At 37.4% G+C, this 22280-nt stretch overlaps 1 protein-coding gene across 4 annotated transcripts in view; it reads right to left on the bottom strand.

The window, feature by feature from the left end:
• The window catches only part of LOC129767838 (uncharacterized), a 154313-nt gene that overhangs the window by 47368 nt on the left and 84665 nt on the right, over positions 1 to 22280 (bottom strand). For all 4 annotated transcript variants that reach the window (XM_055769094.1, XM_055769086.1, XM_055769079.1 and 1 more), the window contains 4 exons: positions 18229 to 18371; positions 15930 to 17716; positions 7724 to 8239; positions 7534 to 7645 (listed from right to left, as the gene is read on the bottom strand). In XM_055769094.1, coding sequence (XP_055625069.1) covers positions 7534 to 7645; positions 7724 to 8239; positions 15930 to 17716; positions 18229 to 18371 — 2558 coding nt within the window. The remainder of the gene's footprint in view (positions 1 to 7533; positions 7646 to 7723; positions 8240 to 15929; positions 17717 to 18228; positions 18372 to 22280) is intronic.

The raw sequence follows: 22280 nt of genomic DNA, 5'->3' as shown, positions 1-22280 counted from the left end.
AAATACATCATTATGGTAAAAATATATGTTTAGGAGTTACGTTGAAAAACATTTGAAGACATGTGGTTTAATACAAAACGTAGCGATATTAACCCTTTGCGGTCGTATTAAATTTGGACAAGGGTGTCGTACTGGTCGGAATTATTTTTCCTTGAAAAAGCAGTAATACATGCAAGATTATGAAAGGTAAATTTTTCAATTTTTGTTGTGAACTAGTATAGTGTATTAATTTAACAGTGTATTTTAATGGGATGTTTTTATATAAACAATATTTTGCCGCTTGAGACACTTATGCGATTATTCAAATAACATGGGGCATTTGTGCAAACAGTAGTTCTGATACTTATGAACAATCTTTTCCATAACTCCAAAGTGGTAATTTTGTTCTTTTTTGCAAAACATTAGACCTGCATTTTTTTTTTATTTTTTCATCAGGGTGACCATTTCCATTTTAGAGTGGACCGAAAAAATTTTTTTTTTGCCTTCTTCCCAAAATTTTTTTTTTTAAATTCATAACTTTTGAACTACTTGATCGATTCAGATGATCGATATATCAAATTAAAGTCAATTACTTATTACTTACAAAATTTGGATTTTTTTATTATTGATTGTATTTGGTTTTTGTTGTTTTCAAGTCTTTGGACTAAAGGGCGTTATTTAAAAAAAATATTTTTCTTACAAGCTGAGGATTTTTACATTACATATCCAGAAATCCGTTATGTGTTTTTTTTTCGTTTTTACGTTATGATATTTCAAAATCAATAAATGGTCAGAAAAAAATATTTGTTGCTTTTCTGCTCTTCCAAAAATTACTTTTTCAAAAATTCATAACTTTTGAACTATCGGAACCGACTATTTGAACCGATTCAGATAATTGATATATAAAATTTTAGACAATGAGCTATTCTTTTTTGAGAAAATAATACGCTTGCAAAAAAAATGGATTCTAACCGCATAGATCTAATCTAGTTGCATAGGAATACTGGACGAAGACTAAAAACAAGTTAAATTTTGAAAATTATAACTCAAAAACTAAAAAAGACTCATCTTTAGTTTTTGGACATGTAATGTAAAAAAACCTTAGCTTTCAAGAAAAACTTAAAAAAATATAGCGTCCTCTATCTTTAACCGAGAAAACTATTGATTGTGTTAGTTTTTCATAATTACTAAAACAAAAATTCAATTCATTTCAATTTGATACATCGATCTTCTGTTGTTCAAAAGTTATGATTTTTTCAAAGAAGTCATTTTTGGCAGAAAATGCAAAAAAAATCGGGCCGTTGGTTGACTTTGAAAAATCATAACTATAAAACGACAACAATCACATCTCTGATTCGTGGAGGCGATCTGGCGTAGTGGTAACATCCATACCTCTCACGCAGAGATCACGAGTTCAATTATCACTCCCGACATTCTTTCAAAAGTGGAAGTAAAAGTGATGAACCAGCCGAAATGTGTTGAAAGTCACTATAATAAAGAAAAAAAAAAGCTTTCTCAGCTTTCCAGATAAAATATAAAAAAAACTAGCTGACTCGGCAAACGTTGTTCTGCCAAAGAAATTATTTCATGTAAATATTTTAGTTGTGAAATGAAAAATCACTAATGTGTCCTAAGTGTTGTTGAATGTTTCAACGATCTATAAAATTTATTGAATGTGATCAACAAAATAAAACGAATGAAACGATTTGAACGAAAGTGTGTTTGATTACCCCACTATACATGTAATAGACATTTAAACATCACATTAACGCTGAAAGGTTACATTTCTTCTTGAAATAAGCCATATTTGAAATATAGAAAAAAAATTGTATATAATCGAATCACATATAATCGAGTCCGACCTGTATATCGTTGCGGTGCAATCAAGCATTTCATAGTGTATCTTCCCGAGTATGATTACGGTCCATTCTTTTAAAAAGATCACACAAATATGTGGGAATGGGATCTATCACATACTGAGGAATGGAGGGCTATAGACGATGACGATGACGATGATTTTATATATATATATATATATCTATCTATATATATAAAAATCTCGTGTCACGGTGTTTGTTACCGAACTCCTCCGAAACGGCTCGACCGATTTTGATGAAATTATACTCAAAATACTTGGTAGGTATGAGAATAGGTTGTAAACTATATATGATACCGGTAGGATACCGATAACCGTACATTTAATACCGAATAGAGTGGCTCTATGCAGAAAAAAAGATCTGGATATTTTTTTTTTCAAAAATTTGACTTCATACCATACATATAACCTTAAATTTTTACCCCAATTCCCTATTTTTAATTGCGATTTTATTATTTTTGTGTCGAAAATATTCTAATAATTTAACCGTTGTTCGTTTTTTCAACAGAACGAATTCATTTAAGTTGTTCAATGACTGATGGCGTAACGCCCGCTTCACTACAAATACACAAGTAACATCAATTCATCTAAAGCAGGGAGCATCTCCGACGAGCTGGAAGCCTTTTTGAATGAGCACAATGAGTTATCGAAATTCTTCAAATCACATTTGCTCGGATTACAAAATGACAATCACGCTATTGCCATCAACCCTGATAAAACATCAGCTGGAGAGCACGTGTGTAGATCCAAAGCACAAGCGCTGCTGGAATCATGATAGCACGGTGACACGAGAGATTTAATGCGAAGAAAAAACAATAATCTGGAATTCATCGTTGACACACACCGTTCATACGACCCTCGCTATGTTCTTCTTCAATGGCACTAACGTTCCCAAGGTTTGCCTTCTCAACGTAGTACTACTTGCGTCATTTTTATTAGTAAATAGTTGAGATTTCTATGACGAACAATACGCCTTGAATGTATTCTGGAGTGGCAAGCTCAAGAATACGCGTGACTACAGCGCAAGTCAGAAGGGTTTCTTTAACGAAAAATCTCTTGCATAAACATTAGACCAACGAGACCCCGTCACAGATACTTAATTCATTATGAACATCATTTCTCATTTTGATTTAATATTTATGAACATGCGACGAACAAACAGAGGGCGCGCTCGAAGGATTTTTATGTTTATCATATGGTGATTTGACATGGTCAAGAAACGCCAATTCAAGATATCGTAAGCTGTGCCAACAATTTATGGTCGACATATACGCGAAGGTAGAGATTGAACGACTTGCGAGACACTATCATGAGCAACGCCGACACAGCTTTAGTTATAGCCAGGCCAAAGCGCAGTGCATTGTCATGACATTGCTCGTGTGTTCAAACACAAAATGAAGTTCGATCGTATTCGTCCCCACATATTGTTGGTTGTATTCTGTTGAATGGAAAAAGCGCAATTTTGCATTCTGTTCAAGCTCAAGTCCAATCGAGTTGAGCAAATGTGACAACCTTGCCACGCAATTCGACGTAAACAACATTGGTCTCCATGTTACATTTCTATGAAGCAAAAATAGTAATGGTCTTTCGGGTGGAATAAAGACGCAAAATTTGGCATTCAAACACATTCAAAACAAATTTAGCATCCGAACGAAATCGAATAATAATTTTCATTCAAATTTCAACAATTAAGAATTATTTCCGGAATTATGCCGATCAGATAGAAGGTAAATTGAACCACAAATACGGATGACTTATTTTGACCATTGTTTCGCGACAAGGCGAACGAATTTAAGAGTGTAAAAGTCGATTTCGATCGAATTGTAAAATCCGATCACTCATATGCATATATGAATATTGAGTTCTACAAATCGGTGAAGAGTAATAAAAACATCCATGAATAAAGGAAGCAATATGGCTGTGTTTCAAACATAGATTACCGATGGAATACTCCTCGATTGAATGACAACGATAAAATAACGCGATTCCAAACAGGCCGATTAATCAGCTCCATTGAAGTTAGCTGGCGTATCGCTGTTTTCCAATTTATGAACGAGACCAATCTGTTATAAACTAAGCCATGTTGAAAATCACATGCACGTATTTTCTAACAAGGAGACAGCAATAAATATTGATTTTCTATATTTCATTTTTTCTACTTTACGACAATATAAATTCGTATATATATAAAATATATAAATATATATAAAATTATATATATATATTTTTTTTTTTTTTATTTTTTTTTTCTATACAACCTTTTTTCTATACAAAATATATATATATATATATATAAAATTATATATATATTTTTTTTTTTTTTATTTTTTTTTTTTCTATACAACCTCGCATTTTCGTCAAAACATTATCAATGATATAAAATAATTATCATATAAAATAATTTATCCATTATATAATAGCGTGTTAGTTACACCCGAAAATCTAAATCAAAATTGAGAATTGACGTTCATTATGAATGAAGTAAGTGTGGCGAGATCTCGTTGTTTAATGCTTATGCGATATCCGTCTTGTCTATTCAGAACGACCGGTCAAAAACTATTCGTCAAAAATTGTTTCTCCGGATTATTGTTTCTCTTTTCGAATCACAATTTCTCGCGTCGTTAGTCGTTATGCATTTGCCTACCATGATTCCAGTAATGTCTTCAAAAGCATGCGCATTCGATCAATAGAGTTATTATCATTTTGCAATCTGATTTGTGATTACTCACTCAAAAAGGCTTTCAGCTCGCCGGCGATGCTCCTGGCTTTGGGCGAATTAAAGATGAAATGAGTGGAAGAAAGTTCGAAGAAGCGGTCATTCATTTAACAACGTTTATAAATTCGTTATGTTTGAAAAAAAAACGACGAATAAATTATTTGGATATTTTTCATACTTTATCTAAAATGGCACTAAAGTTCCTAGAGGAACTTCGGATCGTTACTAATTGTACTCTATTGTGTTGCTGTTTGGTTAAGGTTAATGATAAAATTCAATTAGAAGACGGAAGACCGGGAAGTGACATGATGATGATGATGATGATGGTCCCACCTCATACCCCTACAATGGTTTGAGCAGGACGATTTATCATTAAGATAATTTTTAAAGTTTAACAAAGCACATCTGGAACCAGTATGCAAAATAAAACGAACTGGTTCTGTTGCAGACATAAATTGATATCATAAGAACATTAAACAAAAGACGGAAACCGAAAAGTAAAGATATAATCCCAAGGCATGTCGAGCAAATTTCCAACCCGGGAAGATCCTTGACTGATCGGGAATCGAACCCGATATCCTCAAGTTTCCACTAGATACTTACACTGAGATCTGCCGCGGTACAGAAAAAAACTCGATATAACCATCTGCTAATACGATAGTTTACAAGTATTCCGTCTGGGCTATCCCTGGTTCGAATCCGGTTTCCACTGAAGACCCTAGAACATTTCATTGTATAACGATTTTCGCCAGTGTTCAAAATCAAGTTATCTATGTCTACCGAAACGCGCGCGTGGCTCAAGCTTTTGTAGACTACTCATTTATTTTTTTTTTTTTTCAAATCTAACTTACAACAACAATAATGTAACAAAAATCCATCATCATCAATACGAACATGATAGCTTATGCAAACATAGAAACATTGAAACATTTTTACAAGTTCATAACACAGATTTCACATGTGACAGACACAATTCTTTGAACTCAGCTATTGTTGCCGCTCGTTTGATATTTCTGGGCATCGAATTGAAGAATTTTAATCCTTTATACAATAGTGAATTTTGGGACCTGCTAAATAAAAAGTTAGGTGTTCTTGCATCAATCGCGTTTCTTGTATTATATCTATGCAAATCACTTCCTCGTTCAATTCGATCACACAAGTATCGAGGCAGCATATCATTCAAAATTTTAAAGATGAACACCATTGTCAAGTAATAAATCCTTTGCTTCACAGATAACCACCAATTGGATGGCTACAAAACTTAAACAGGCGAAAAATGTATTACACCGAGTATTAAAAATACTCAACAGCTGCTAAGCCTTAGTGAGAAAGACTTCAGCACATTCACTTGTCTTGTAACAGGACACTGCCCGAGTAAATACCATCTTAAAAACATAGGTTTAGCACAAGATGATATTTGTCGCTTTTGTAATGCCGAAAGCGAAACCTCGGAACATTTCCTCTGTAACTGCGGAGCTCTAACTAGACGCAGACTTCAACATCTTGATAAAGCTATTCTGGGGCCCAAGGAAATTTGGTCTGCGTCGCCAATCAGGATTCTAAAATTTACCAAACAGATTATTCCTGATTGGCACCTATCTCGCTATAGCTTTCAGTCTACTCCTTCATCAATAAGTAGAGACGAATGAACTCTCAGAGTTTAAAGTCTCTCTAATTCATTACCATTACCATCAATAAGTAGATAGCTAGCTCAATAAGTAGATAAGCTTGAAGTGTAGTATAAAAAAGGGGTATACCACAATAGTTCAAAATAATGGACGCAGGGTTCACACCCAACAGGAGGAAAAAAATTAGAAGACTAATCTCTCTCATGATGTTTTCCTCCGAACTGTTGGTTGAAAATTGATTCATTTAGAATCCGGAATCACAAAACCAGTTGTATTTTGGGATTGGTTAAAGAAACAAAACATGTTTTAATATCAAAATATAGATAGATTATTTTACACTTTGAAATGGTGTACGTTATAACGAGGGTACGTTATGTCGAAGTTCCCCTGTATGTCGGTTTCACATGGAATGGCTGTATATGGAGAAAAAAAATCGATGTTTGATAAAGTTGGTCAAAAATAGTTTTATCATCATGGACTTATTTTTTAGGTTTTCCGCATAACTTCTATATTATATGAAAAAAATAAAAAAATACGTATTTTAGATATTGCAAATTAAAGCTTGTTTAGTAAATAAAATAAGAGTACTATTTTTTTCAATGTATATTTTTTACGTTTAAACATTAATACTCTATAACTCTTTCTAAGACACTATTTCGGTGCGACTCATAGTTTTTGAGATATAAATTATCGAAGATTTCTCTTACGCACTTTTCAAAAGTTACACTTGAGTCAAAAAATTCCCAATTGCTGTGGAAAACTCATATTTACTCCAACCCAAACGGAATACAAACCTTCATTCGAATCTAAGATATTCATGTTTTGTTATTTGTCGATTAAATTAGGAATTGCTCAGTATCTGCATCACAAACAAACCATCAAATCTACCCCATAAGTTATATATCCTCACTTCAACCCTGGCGTCTGTTTTGTAGCTTGCCAGAGCGCAGCATTAAAATACGCCTACCGAAGTCGTCGGCTTCTCGCGTATTTTATTCTAATCTCAAACAAAATGAAACAAAATCAAGCCACATAAGAATGGTTGTGTTTTCTTCGCGCGTAGTTACATAAAGCTGACTGGAAAACAGTGTATCAAGATAAAGACGCTGACGATTGTGACAGTGTCACGGAATCTCGATATCTATATTAGCACTTTTATTATGACTCATTTGGTTGTGCAACAAGCAGCGCACTTTTGATTCTTTCACAGAATGACGATGTAATCGCACACACAAACACAAACACTAGACTATGTCTCAAAAGCGGCATTCACCATGCATATTTCCCCTATTTCTACACCCACTCGCACCAAACGCTACTCAAACCTCACTCACCTTCGTCTTTGGTACGCTTCTCTTCGCGCCGTTGGAGTACCACCTTCTTGAACAAAACCGCAGCAGCTTCCACGGCGTTTTGAATCTCCTGCTCGCCCAGATGCGTCTTGTGCTGCAGCCGAGAAACGGAAATTCACTTTCATTCATGGTTCAATCAGTCAAACAGAGTATCGACGATGCACTCCCTTACCTTCCTATCAATCAGGTTGATATGTTCGTCACTGCTGTTGTCGTCGCTGTTCTTGTCCCCGCAAAAGATGCCATCATCCAGTGATTTGGATTTGTCCTCGTCGGCCTCCGCATAGCCACCGTACTTCTCCTCCATCAGCTTCGAGGCCACGATGTCCAAACTCTTGGAGTCACGCTTTTGCAGTCGTTGATTTTGGAGAATCTGCTGGAAGGCGGAAATCTTTCGCGGGCCAGTCCGTGCAATTGCTCCCGTGCTTCCGCCGCTCCCAGATGTGGCGTTGGTAGCGGCCGACGTCGCGGCTTGCCCTGTCTGCTGCTGCTGTTGTTGCTGCTGCTGCTGCTGCATCATTTGGGAAGGTGTGGGCGCTTCGGATTCGCACGCCTGGTCCATCGATTTGAAGGCTTTGCGACGGGGCGATGGCAGTTTGATTGACTTCTGGGCACGCTCAAGAATTTCCACCAGTGGTCGTGGCGAAGGGATTTTCGTAATTTCCGACTTGCGGGCGTTCTGCATTTGCTGCAATTGAAAACGAGATTCATTTGAGTGTTAAAGTGGTTTTGCAACGATTCTTATGTTGGTGTTATTGGTGGTCTTTACAACAATGAGTTAATATTTTTTGTGAGATATCTCTCTCCAAAAAATCTATCCAATTGTGAAAAATCTGTGAAAGAACCGACTAGAAGATCAATTTTGGATGTAAAAGGACAGTTTCATGGTCCAGGAATTAATGATTAGAGGGTGAAATATAAACAAACAAAACATAGAAAGATTTTTCCTCGAAATATTTTTTTTTTCCAAAAAGACCCCACATTAGTTCGATAACAATAAACTGTAAACACTTTTGACGAAGATAATATTCGAATACAATAACTCACGGATCAATCAAATGTGACTCGGGAGACCATCTCCATTCATTGAAAGGCCATGGGATAAATCCAAAAGATAAGAAAATGGATTCGACACGAGCTAAACGAAAAACAGCAAAAAACCGAAAATGTTGCTGGCCAGATACAAAAGGAATTCATTTCTTCATCGGATTGTAACTGGCGATGAAAAGTGGAGATCTTTGATAAGTCCAGGGAAATCATTCGGTTGTATGGCCAAAGGACAGGCGACAAGCTTCGTGTAAATTCTGATATTGAACAGTTGATAGACGTGTTGTGCTTTCAGTACCACGAAAATGGGAAATTTTATGTGGAGAAATTTTGTCGAATTCAGCACCTATCTTGAGTCGTTATTGAGCTATTCGAGATTTTTATATAAGTACTAGATACGTTTTTAAATATGATTCTATCAGACATAATTTGCGTTTTCCTACCCAAACTATTATGAACTTAATGTTAACCAACCATCGTTGACCACGGTTGCTAAGCAACATTAGTTTGTTTACATTAGGTACAACATTCATAGTAGGCGCTGTAGTTTAGCAAGCAGGGTCCAACATTATCGATGATGAACAATGAAAATCGACTCTCATCTCAGTCGCTTCGCTTCGCCTAGGACTATTCAACCCTGACATGAATCTCGTTGCCCGCGTACACAATCTTATTTGAACTTCCATAGAAAGTGAAATGAAAACTTTATTTGTGGTGCAAACAAATAATTACATCGTTAACTCTTTGAGGCACAGAATTTTAGAAAATTAAAATACCCATGTTGCACAGAGATTTTATATCATTCAAAATTGAAAAAAAAGTGTGGGTTGTCTTATGATGATAAACCTTGCCAACGCAATCGAATGTATTTCTAACTTCCTCCTACTAAAGGTTTTGCCAACTACTTTAAATAAGAAGGTTCCGAAAAAAACGTATGAGCACGCAGCTATTCTAATATTTCTAGGTGGGTCAAAAAATGCCCCACCATGCGTTATTACGCATCAAAAAGGTGGGACATTTTTAACACCACCGTGCCCCAAAGGGTTAATGGATGACTCCGTTCGCGATGACGGCGCTACGGTGTCGCCATCTAGATAAGACATTAGTTTGTATGAGGTAAATTGTTCTCTATCAGATTAGTCGGTAAGAGTATTCATTCTGTTCTTCCATTGATCAGTTAGACCACCGGACAGCGGAGACAGTTGATATGGTCATTGGTTGTGTTATTAATAGCACAACTGTCCGATGTTTCTTGCAGAGCAGAGCAATTTCAAGCAAAATTGTATGGATGAATCGATCTTCAATCGACCGTGGATCGATCTCCATCGCTGATAATTGTTGCGTGGACGTAGTTATTCTATAGCAACACAAAGATGGTTAATTTAGAGCCCTGAATGTTGAACTCACGATCGATCGTTTACTCCATCGTCAATTAAATGTACAGTAGAACCTCGATTATACGTGAGCGGTTGATCCGCGGTGCGGATTATCCGCGAATGTGAGTTCCCTAGTAAATCTATAAACCTAAAACCTAAAAAGAGCCTTGCTTTTTTGTTTTGGTCATGGCTTTCACATTATCTGATCACTGATGTACACGACCTTACAGATTGATAGTTCAATAATTTCTGTATTGATGAAACATAGTTTTCATGATGAAATATATATTTTTCGTGTTTGTACTTCATTTTTAGTCTTATATTGCATTATCCGTGAATTTCGTTATACGCGATGGCATAGCCCGAATATTTCGCGAATAATCGGGGTTCTACTGTATTAATCAATGTTATTGGTACAGAGGAACCTCGATAATCAGCTAGCGGATGATCCGCGGTGCGATTTATCCGCGAAAGCGAATAAATTCTATGGGCTTTCCCGGAATTTATCATTGAGTGGTAGGCTTTTGCGCTTTTGTTTTGAGCATGGCTTTCGCATTATTTGACCACTGGTGTACACGACACGTATTGATAAAACATAGTTCTCATGCTGAAAAGTCTTTTTTTGTGTTTGCTTCTCTTTTTTAACCATTATTTGCGTTATCCGCGATTTTCGTGATCCGCGATGACCTAGCCAGATTATTCCGCGGATAATCGAGGTTCTACTGTATAGAATATTTATTGAGTATAATGCATAGCATTATTATATTAATATTTTTATTTGATTTTGGATTTACGAAGAAAGAATAAGGACAACGTTCATACGTGCAAAAGCAGAATACAAATGTTAGACTTTCGTATACTCACTATATACAAAGGTCATACATATACACACCTGTTAAAGATTTGTGAACTATAATTGCTATATAACTAATCGGTGGTTGATAGTTATTTTTGATGGTCTTATGAACTTTTCGGGGATAAGGTCTTTTATATGGGCTGAACAATATCGACAAAAAAAAACAAGTCGCAAGAAGTTTCTCTAAATCTTTTTATATTATCTTATTATGCTCTATCATAAAAACAAGCGTTAGTTCCCGGTTTACCAAAAACACCCAATCCTCTGGATAAGAAAAACTCTAAATTCAAAATCATCATTTTTTCATTACATGCTCACTTTTTGGATTTTTATTTTATACCTTATACCTTCTGTTAAACGTAGTTCTATGTTAAAAATAGTTGGCACCACAAAATTTGACGCGGCAAAAAAATTGCACCTTACTTCTTCACCATGAACTATTTTGAAGTTTTCTAATCAATCAACTGGAAATTTTAAGCAAGTATTACTATAACATATTGTATTATCTCATGACTAGCTGACTCGGCAAACGTTATTTTACCATATACATTATTTCTAGTGAATATTTTGGTTTTGGTTAAATGAAAAATAACTAATGTATAGTAGGTGTGCTTGAATGTTTTAGCGATCTATTAAATAAATCGAATGTGATCGATAAAGTAAAAGGAATGAAACAATTTGGACGAAATTGCGTTTGATGTTTATGATACCGGAGATGACGGTACGCATTGTCATTCGATGATAATGTCGCAGCGCGATATCGTTGCGGAACAATTCAGAAATATCAGTGTAATCAAGCATGCTGTATCTTCCCGAACCCGACTATGGCTACTGTCCATTCTTTTAAGAAGATCACACAATTATGTGGGGATGGAATCTATCACATACAGCGGAATGGAGTACTATAGACAATGACCACCGACAAAAAATAGTTAATGCACAGTTCAGCAATCGGTACTGTGCGATTTTACCAACTACGATCATGAACACTCATCCTGAAATGACTACCCGGCATAAAATCCGGACCTTAGAATTTCGCACCCTGCCATAAAATCATAAATCAGCATAAACATCGGATAAGGGTAAGATTAAGGAAAAATAAAATACAAAATATTAGAGTCAGGTAGACTTTGTAGGTATAATTAGTGAGTAAGAATGAATGTAAAGACAGTTGCTTTTTAGTTGTCAAAAAATTAGGAGATTCGCTCCAAAAGCAATTCACCTGAAATCGTTATGATTTCTTAACTAATTAAGAAAAACAAACCATTCATTTTGTTCTTTTTTTGTATGTGGAAAATGTAAAGTGGCAAAAATGTTTAAAAAATCATTCCCTCACTTGCAGAGAATGTGTTATTCTGTTACATAGAACACATATTTGAAAGAACTAATTTTCATTTATATATTTTTTGTTTTAAAAGTGTTTCGGGTGTGTTATCACACCCGAAAATTCATTGTCATTTTCGCTTCACAGAAGCTCACTGTTGTATATGTCGAATTGCGTCGCAAGGTTGCCACATTTACACAACTCGGTTGGACTTGAGTCGAATGGATTACGCAATGCGAAATTGTGATTCGTTCGGGTAATTCTGACTTGATCGGAGGGCGTATTTTGTCCAATAACCATGCAAAAATGTGTGTATGTGGTAATAATCGGCGTTGCTCATGATAGCATCTCACAAGTGAATTAACTCTTCCTCACGCCGCTCCTGTTTATTTTGTCGTAGGAACCGCAGTCATTCGCTCTCTACCTTCGCGTGGACGTCGACCATGAATTGTAGAATGTCGTTTTCTAATTCATTATTTAAGAGGCTTTTAGCTCCTGGGCTGGTTCGCCTCTAGTAGAATGACGTTGTCCTTGCCGCGTCGAGTCGTCATACACGTATGAAAATTCGTCGAGCTCTTATCATCCTCGTCTCCTCTAACCGCATGTTCATAAATGCTAATTCAAAATGATAATTTTCGTTCATAATGAATGAAGTATCTATGGCGGGATCTCGTTGTTTGATGCCCATGCAATATTCGTATTATCTCTTCAGAAGGGCCGGCAACTTTTCGTCAAAAAAAATCTTGTGACTTGCTTTTTGCTCACACATATTGTAGAGCTTGACACTCAGAATACATTCAAGACGTGTTGCTTGTCATAGAAATCTCAACTGAGTACTAATAAAAATGACGCGAAAAAGGGTGAATAAAACTGTGAGAAAGCGAACTTTAGGAACGTTAGTGTCATTGACAACGAACCGACAATGAACTCCAATTTGTAACATGTTTGTCTGTAGCACTTTACCACAATTATAGAAATTTGAACCCCTTCCTGTTGACCGATTGATCTGAAATTTGAAACACACCTTTACCCCTGCACTCATTATAAAACTGTGTATTTCATGATTTTAAAAATCCAAGATGGCGGCCGCTACAAAATGGCAGATTACATATTTTCCCAAACCCCCATCAATATGGGTTTTACCAAACAACATCAATATGGGTATCAAATGAAAGGGCTTGACTAGTAGAACACAGTTATTTATGAAAAATGCCACAAAAAAAATTGCCGCCACCACAAAATGGCGAATTACATATTTTCTCAAAACCCCATCAATATGGGTATCAAATGAAAGAACTGAAACTAGTAGAACACAGTTATATATGAGAAATGCAAATCCAAAACAGCGGATTACATATATCCTCTAAACCCCATCATCATGGGTATCAAATGAAAGGGCTTGACTAGTAGAACACAGTTATTTATGAAAAATGCAAATCTAAAATGGCCGCCATCACAAAATGGCGTATTACATTTTTTTTTCCAAATCCCTATCAATATGGGTAACAAATGAAAGGCTTGACTAGTAGAATAAAGTTATTTATAAAAAATGCAAATTCGTAATGGCTGCCACCACTAAATTACATTTGACATATTTTCTGGGGCGAAGGGGTTTGACCAGTAGATCACAGCTATTTAGGAAAATTCAAATCCTAGATGGCCGCTGTAACAACATTGCCAATTACTTTTTTAAACGGTTTCATTCAACTTGACCTGTTTGTATGCGTGTTTGAATGTTTGTAGGGTTGTCCCACATTAATGAAAATTTGACCCCGTTGTTTTTGATTTATTGCTCTGATATTTGGAACAAAACTTTATCTCTGCTGTCTTTATAATACTGTATATTCTATTATCTTGAAAAATCAAAATTGGCCGCCGTTAAAAATAGCTGAATGCCTTGACTTGGAGAACACACTACATTATGAACAACATAAATTCAAAAAGGTGTTTTTTTTTGTAATCCGCTCAATATCGGTATAGAATGAAATGATTTGACTAATAGAATACAGTACATCGCCACAATATTCCGAAGAAAATTAGGTAAGAAATATAAATAAAAAAACATGAGTCAACACGCGTGTTGGTGTTTTATCAGAATAGATGTGGGTGATTGAGTGATTGTCATTTTGCAAAATTTGGAGAAAACTCCAAATTTTCACCCTCTTACCCCATTCTCTATTTTTCATATTTGTATACAGCTTGAACCACACTGCTCTTATTATATTGATGACAATAACAAACGAGCTCATTTTGTTCATATCGCTGATGCATGAACAAATTTGTTATATGAATGAATGCGGCATTGTGTGGGGTTCATAACTTCGCTGTTACTTATACTTTGAATATCAAAAGCAACAAATAGATATTTATCACATTCGAAATGACATTCGTTCTGGCATTGATTTTGAGTCAAAATTCAAAAATAAAAAAATTAGTCAGGCTGGACCATTTAGAGGACAAAAACGCCAGAGTTCGATGAAACGAACTTTGCAAGAAATCGCGCAGGATTTTGTTTGGCGAAACGGTTACAACGGCCTAGATGAAAACCATCCGCACGCAGCTGCCTCAGGTTAAACAACAACAGCTGATATTCATTTGGCTAGAATGAAATTCAATTCTGGCATCTTGAATAATCATGATGAAAACGACACTGGGTGGAAAAATAAACTTCAGAATATATTGAAGAACAAAAGTTCATTTGCTCATATTCACTGGTTGTCTGGATCTGTCATTTTGATTTTCGTTTGGAATATATAGATGCAACCTAGCCCGAAAATCTATGCATTTGAACTTATCGAAGATAATTTTTTTCAACACTGTTTGTATATTTTCCTATTTTTATACTGTCTATATTTTTGTGGAAGTTAAAGTCATTTTTTTTAATGCCAAAAAAATATGAAGAAACAATCAGGACAAATGTTTTTCTTTTGCATAAGGTACCCTAATCAGTATTGGTATGATATATAGATCCCTAGTGGTATGATATATAGTTTACGTCCTATTCTCATGCCTACCAAGTTTTTTTTCTGTATAACATCATGATTTTATCACTCTAACCGTTTCGGAGAAGTTCGACCACAAACACCGTGACACGTGTTTTTATATATACATAAAGATTGTTCAACTCCTGTGACAAATGTTTTGTTACTACATGGAGTTGCCTCTCATAGGACCTACCGAGACACCACTCAGTATTGCATTTTAGGCGATTCTAACCTGTAATTGGGCATATCAACAAACACAACACAACAGCAATTTAAAACAGGAAAATCATTGAAAATCCAACAAATAATCATAAGCATAGTGTGAAAAATACTTAATCTAGGTTGAAAAAGCTCCTAAAAATATATCGTGTTGTAGAAATTCGCACAAAAGATTATTACAAAAATGCCCAATTAGAGGTCCAATCATTCGCGTCGCATTACGGGTCTGTCCAATTAGCTAGGTGTCAAATTAGAGGCGAGTCCCTGTATTTTCATTAATTTGGCCATCTCCTTTTCCGTAATTTGAAAAGCTTCAACATTCCTAATTTTCCATCCACTTCATTTTTCCAATCTGGCTTCCAGTGACCAGCGTCTACTACTCGTACCTCCACCATACCTTGTACCGAAAACAAATGTTGCAGGAAAAGATGCTCAGCTCTAGTGGAAGAAATGGTTGCCGAAGCTAAAGAGTATCTTGAATCCAAACATAAATTTCCACCAAACAAAAAATCCCAGGAAATATGATAGAAGCATTGCAATGAATGTATCACTAGTCTAATATAAACACCAACCTGCGAGTCCTTCTCGGGATGGGACAGCGACCGTCGGGGCGTGGGTTTGATCGATTTATTTCCCGGCGATTCCTCCGAGATGGAACGCATCGTTTCGGGCTTGCGTTTGATTGGTTCGTCCTCGTTCGACGAGGCCACCGGTTCGGGTTCCACCGGTAGATCCCGTGACTTTCTGCGACGCAGTCGCGTCTCCTTTTTGTTGCTTCCCTGTTTGAGATAATCTTCCGGATAGAAGTACTCCGGGCTGGAGTCGTTGAGAAAGCTTTCGGCACTCTTAATCGTGCTGGCGGGCACTCCGCTCGTGCGCAGCCGTCGGTCGATGTTGTAGGTGTCGTAGTTTTCCTCGTTATTGTAATAGCTAGCTTCCTCGTCTTCGTTGAAGTTGAGCTGCGTGATCGAGTTATTCGTTAGGTCGTAGTCCTCCATCATGGCTTGTTTCGCTTCGGCAAAAGTTTTCTGTTTGGGAGATCGTTTGTCTGAGTTTACTGAGTCTTCTCTAACGTGTTCTTGACGTACCAATCTTGGCGAGCGATTGCTCGGCGTCTCTGGCAGCAGCCTGCGTCCCTCACCCGGTGCCCCGGCAACAATTTGGTGCGCTAGGGGCCCTCCTCTATTGAGACTGTACTCTTCGTTACTGTGGCTGCGTACTTTGATCATCTTGGAAGCGTGATGTGGACCACCTATATTGCAGGTGCCACCAACACTACCGCTTGGGGTGCTTGGGTTTTGCTGAGGTGTCACCGACAGCTCATCGGCCATCGTTGGGAAATGCTGTTGTGAAAGAAAGGGACGTGGTGCAGGTGCTGGTTGTGGAAATAAGAAAGATTGCTTTTGTCTTGGTGAGATAGGCATAAATTTTGGCCCGTGCTGATGAACCGAGAGCGAATTCATGCTGTCTGGTGCCGGGAGTGTGCTTTGGCGTGCAAACTCTGGTGAGCGTTTGATACTGTGCGGTGAGAGCTGTTTTTTGGGAGGGGAGGTAGGAAGCAGCTTCACGTGCTGTTCGGGATTAGGTAGTGTGGCTTGCCTGGTCATCTGAAAACGGCGGGGTATCGACGAGTTACCCGAGCTTCCACCGTCGCCAGCAGATTCCGCACCACTGTCGGGAGATTTGTTGAACAACATCCGATTGGGTGAGGTGGGCAGATGGCGCTGTTGGCCGGACTGTGGCGGTTGCGGTATTTGCTGTGAATGAGCCTGAATTTGCAGGAAAAATGGATCACTGGAGTTGGATGGAAAAGTTGACTGACGTACAAACGGTGGATATCTCGGGGGTGGATCAGTGTCGGATTTGTCCGGGGATCGACTGTACAAGTTTGTCCTACTGTTCGGGGATGTGGACAGCAGTTTGAGTCCAATGTCGTGGTTTTCATTTGGCCTACAAGGTAGTGTTGATTGTCTGCGGATTTTGTAACGGGCGGCCACCGGTGAAGTTTGCATCGGATCGGCGTCGTCGTTTTCGTTGTCCGTATGGTACGGACTGTACTGTGGGCTGGGACTAAGCTGTTTCGGCGAAATCGATGGGGGCATGAGATTATTATTGCTACCGTAGTACATGCCGGCTTCCGGATTCGGTAGTGTGGACTGTCTTGGCATTCGGCGCCCCATCGGCGGGTGCAGCTCGTTATCGAACTCGTCCTCCTGCGCGTAGTCAGTCATTGTGCTGGGACTTTTGTACGGGTATCTTACCAACGACGGATAACTGCTCTGCGATTGCTTACGAGGTAAATGTGTGTATTGCTGCTGATCTTCGTACGCTCCAGTTTGACGATTGTCATCTTCTGCATCTGCGATGGGTACGAAATAAAAAGGGGAAACAGAGAAGCGAAATGAGTCAATCTTATTTACGACAGAAAGATAGTGGCATCTGAAATGTCGCTGTCGTAATGAAAAACAGACAGCTGATGTAAATGCAATGCGAGCTGAGAAGAATGACGGTGATGCTGATGAGTGACGACGAATGCCACACACTGTTGGGCGGCTGTGCCTCGTTTTTATTATTCTGCTGCTTTGTAATTATTTCCACAGGCTTGTAAATGACACAAATATAACTATATATTGAAGGGTAGCTGTCGATTTCTGGGTCAATCGATTCTTCCTCAAATAGAATGCAAAGCTCCAAACTAGTTTTATTCCCGGGGTTTTCCACCAGTATCGAATGACACCACGCTGGGATAACACTGTCTATTATTGCAATACTATTTTTTTTGCTGCCTTTCCGAGGTGCCCTTTATGTGACCCTAATGTAAAACAAGTGGGAGGCAGCGTGTATGAGCGTTGGTTTTTAGACTGAACTTACTTGATATAGTCCAGGAGCGCCGGATGCTCTTTTTGATCAGGTCAGATGCGGGCAGGTAATCCTTGTTGGCGATGACGGAGGTTCGGCGAACGCTGCTGTCAGCGTAATCGCTCATCCAATCTTCACTGGCGGCCTGCAGCTCACTATGGATTTTTATTTTTCCATCGTGTTTTACGTTGGTGACGTGGTCCGGGGGAGGATTGAAATAAAATGGAAAAATGATTAGCATCTTGGAATCGCTTTTGGGGATAAATCTTTCAGGCATTCCGGGGGAAATATTTGAAACAAATTCGATGAAAAATTACACCAAGCCTAAGTGCAAAGGGAAAAAACTTTCAGTAACCGAATCAAGAAAAAAGCACACACAAAGAAGATCGGTATCGAGTTTTAATTAATAATCATCAGCCTGTGTAAGCAGCCCGGGGGCGGATTCAAGGAGAACATAAAACAATTATTCGCCGATTGAGGCTACGCGCTATATGGCGCCCCAGACGACGAACTTCTGTGCTACGCCACTCAAGAAGCAATTAAACGATCAACTTGCACCATCAACAAAAAAAAAATATTGCCAAAAATGGATGGATTCCGAAGCGATAAAGTTTAATTGGCCAATCAGCAATTACGACAAGAAGCGAGAAGAGAACGTACGCAAGCGAAACAATACAAAAGAGTTGACAACTATGGGATACAGAGAGATACACAGAAAATGCATTTGGTTTTATGTGTTGATTTTTCATTCTTTCTGATTATTTTTTTCATCGAAATTTCATGCCAGATGTGTAATAATTCGATGTAATCCGATTATTTTTGTACACATTTGGAAATAATTTATTTGTCAAAATTTACGGCCCAAAGTTCCGATGACAGTTTATTTTTATGCTTCTTCAGGAGATCGCCTTCAAATCTCGCACGTGGAGTTCACTCTGCAGACTGCTACACTCCGAGATAGCTTTCATAATTAGGATTGAAGTTTCACTGGTGGATTCCCGGTAAAAAGATAATCGAGCGGAAGAAAAGAATCAAAGGCAACTTGTCACACAAAAATAACCTTCGTCGTCGTCGCCGTTGCCGACTAAAAAGAAAGGACGATTAATTCAAAAGAAGCAAGGATGTTTCGCTTCTCCGAGGATTACTTCTGGAAAATGCCTGGCGGCGACTACTTCTTGAGGAAAGACCGTAATACTGACAGCCACCCCCACGCTGCCAAAATCTGAAGAAGCGAACAAGATACGATTTGTTTTTTCCAAGGGTCGCCCCTTCTTCTGCAGTGTGTTTGTTGAATTGTGACGGATTCGGTACATCGTGCGCGGTTGGGAATTGGTAATGAAAAGTGCTGGAAACCCATCACTCACTCTTTGGCTCGTATTTGGTTCAGATTAATCGATAGCAGGAGCTCCTGGCGACAGCTGTTCCGCTAGCGGAACGAATATCGCTAATCTGGTTAATGAACAAGGCGTAGCTACTTGTGGTGAAATCTTGGGCGGAAATTGTAATTCGGGTGGAAGATTTCCATTAAGTGTTATTTTCAGTAAGTAATTCGAAATAAGTCGAGTAGTGTCACAAAATTAGAGCTGTCATCATCACTGTAAGAATATGGCGCCACAATAATTAGTGAGAAGGTATCCTTCAAAATTTTATTGGACTGTCGGTTTCCATTTCTATATTCGGTTTTCGAATATATTTCAAATAGATTTTCCGTGAAATCGGACTGCATCGTTTGGTATAAGCGATGATTTCAAGCGACTATGTCTGATTTATATGACGATTGGAATGGCACTTATATTGATTTCAAAATGAATCCAAGAAATAATTTTGCTATCCATAGTCGCTTATCCTGGTCGTATCTCTTCTCTAGTTACCTTCAAACTCATTACTTGTCGTTGGCCAGTGATACCATCATACTCTTAGTGCACAACGCCTTTCTGATTTCACTGAACATGGGACATTACTGTGATATTATGATTTTCTATTACCTGGCTTCATCTATGGTTTTTTGCGTCTCAAATTTCCAAAGTAAATATATCCTTTTTCCAACAGTTGACCGATCGATATATGATATCGCTACCAACTGTGGTTGTCGACATTTTCCGATTCTATAAAACTTTCACCGAAGGGCAATTACCCGAAACACATTCACTCAAATTTTATTTACACGAATGCAACATTAACTCAAATGTATGATCTACTTGGAAAATACCCACAATATATTACTCGAAGCATTTGTGGCAAGCTTCATTGAAATAAAGTTCTTATGTTTTGTGCAATAAGCGTTTCCCCACTTCTATCCAAAATCAGCCCGTAATACTCACTCATCCACTAATATACTCACTTACTCGCTCATTCACGAATTCTCTTGTTCATTCACTCATTCGTTCACTCTCATTCACTCTCATTCACTCACTCATTCACCGATTCAGATTCTCATTCACTCACTCATTCAGTCTCATTCACTCACTCACTCACTCACTCATTTTCTTAATCATGCATTCACTTATTCGTTTACTAGTTCAGTCTTTCATTCATTCTCGCATTTAGTTACTTATTCACTCACTCATTCACTCACTGATTAACTCTCTCATTTACTCACTCATTCAATTTCAATTACATTCAATCACTGATTTACTTTATCATTTACGCATTCAGACACTCACTCACTCATTCGTTCTTCCATTCACTCTTTCATTCAGCCTCGAATTCATTTCTCATTCACCGATTTAGATCCTTATTCAATCACTAATTCAGTTTCTCATTCACTCACTCACTCATTTACTCATTCGCCTAATCATGCATTCACTCATTCGTTCACTAGGTCAGTCTCTCATTCACTCATTCATTCTCTCATTTAATTACTCATTCACTTAGTCATTCATTAGTCATTGCTGATTCACTCTCTCATTTAGTCACGCATTCACTCTCTTTTTCATTTTGATTCACTTTATCATTTACCCATTCAACCAATTACTCACTCACTAGTTTCTCATTCACTCATTCATTCACTCTCTGATTCATTTTATCATTTACCCATTCAACTAATCACTTACTCACTAGTTTCCCATTCGCTCATTCATTCTCTCATTTATTCACTCCACTCATTCAGTCATCCATTCCCTCACTCACTCATTCACTCGTTCACTTATTCACTCACTAATTCACTCATTCACTCACTCATTCACTCATTCACTCACTCATTCACTCATTCATTGACTCATCCGTTCATTCATGCATTCTCTCATTCATTCTCTCATTCACTGACTCGTTATCTCATTTAGTTTCTCTTAGTTTCAGTTCTCTCAATTATTCATTCATTCACTCCTTCGTTCTGTCATTCACGTCACTCATTCAGTCTCCTATTCATTGACTTTGTTTCTCATTTACTCATTCAAATGAGCAAATAAGTTCAAAATATAAGAAAAATTTCTATAAAAACATATCATATTATTTTCTTCTCAATTCTCTTGATATTGAAACTATTTATGGTTTAATTTATTGTTTATTGATTACTCGAATCACATCATACAAATGTTCCAAAGCACGTATTGATCTAGAAATGGCAGCACGGAAAAAAAATGTTAACATGTTAACTTTTCTACATTATTTGAATCTTAATTACCCGGAAACATCCATGGATATTTATTCTTGAATCTTTTGGAAAAAAATGCGTGAATTTAGCTCAATACTTCCTTTCCGAAAAAAAATTAGATTTGGTTTTTTCATTTCACCTATAATTCTTTGCTAGGGTGATACGAAAAATGATCTTTTTATTAATACGCTCATTTTTGAGCATTTGTAATTTCGAATCTCTTTTGATCGATTCACGATTTTTGGGTGCAAATAAAAAGTATTTTGATATTTTGGGATTTTCAGGAAAAAAAAATGTTCGGGAACACACCACAGCAAGGAGTCATATTAAATGTTTTTTTTCTTATAGTAGTTTACTAAACGAATTTTAATTATCAGTGAACCTATGATTAATAGATAACGTGACTCGGTCCGAACAAACGATTATTAGCGTGGAAAGAAAACAGGATTTCAGGGAATTTTTTCGACTCATG

The sequence above is a fragment of the Toxorhynchites rutilus genome, chromosome 1 (assembly GCF_029784135.1).
Source record: "Toxorhynchites rutilus septentrionalis strain SRP chromosome 1, ASM2978413v1, whole genome shotgun sequence".
Classification (NCBI taxonomy): domain Eukaryota; kingdom Metazoa; phylum Arthropoda; class Insecta; order Diptera; family Culicidae; genus Toxorhynchites; species Toxorhynchites rutilus.
This window is presented reverse-complemented; position numbering and strand designations above follow the sequence as displayed.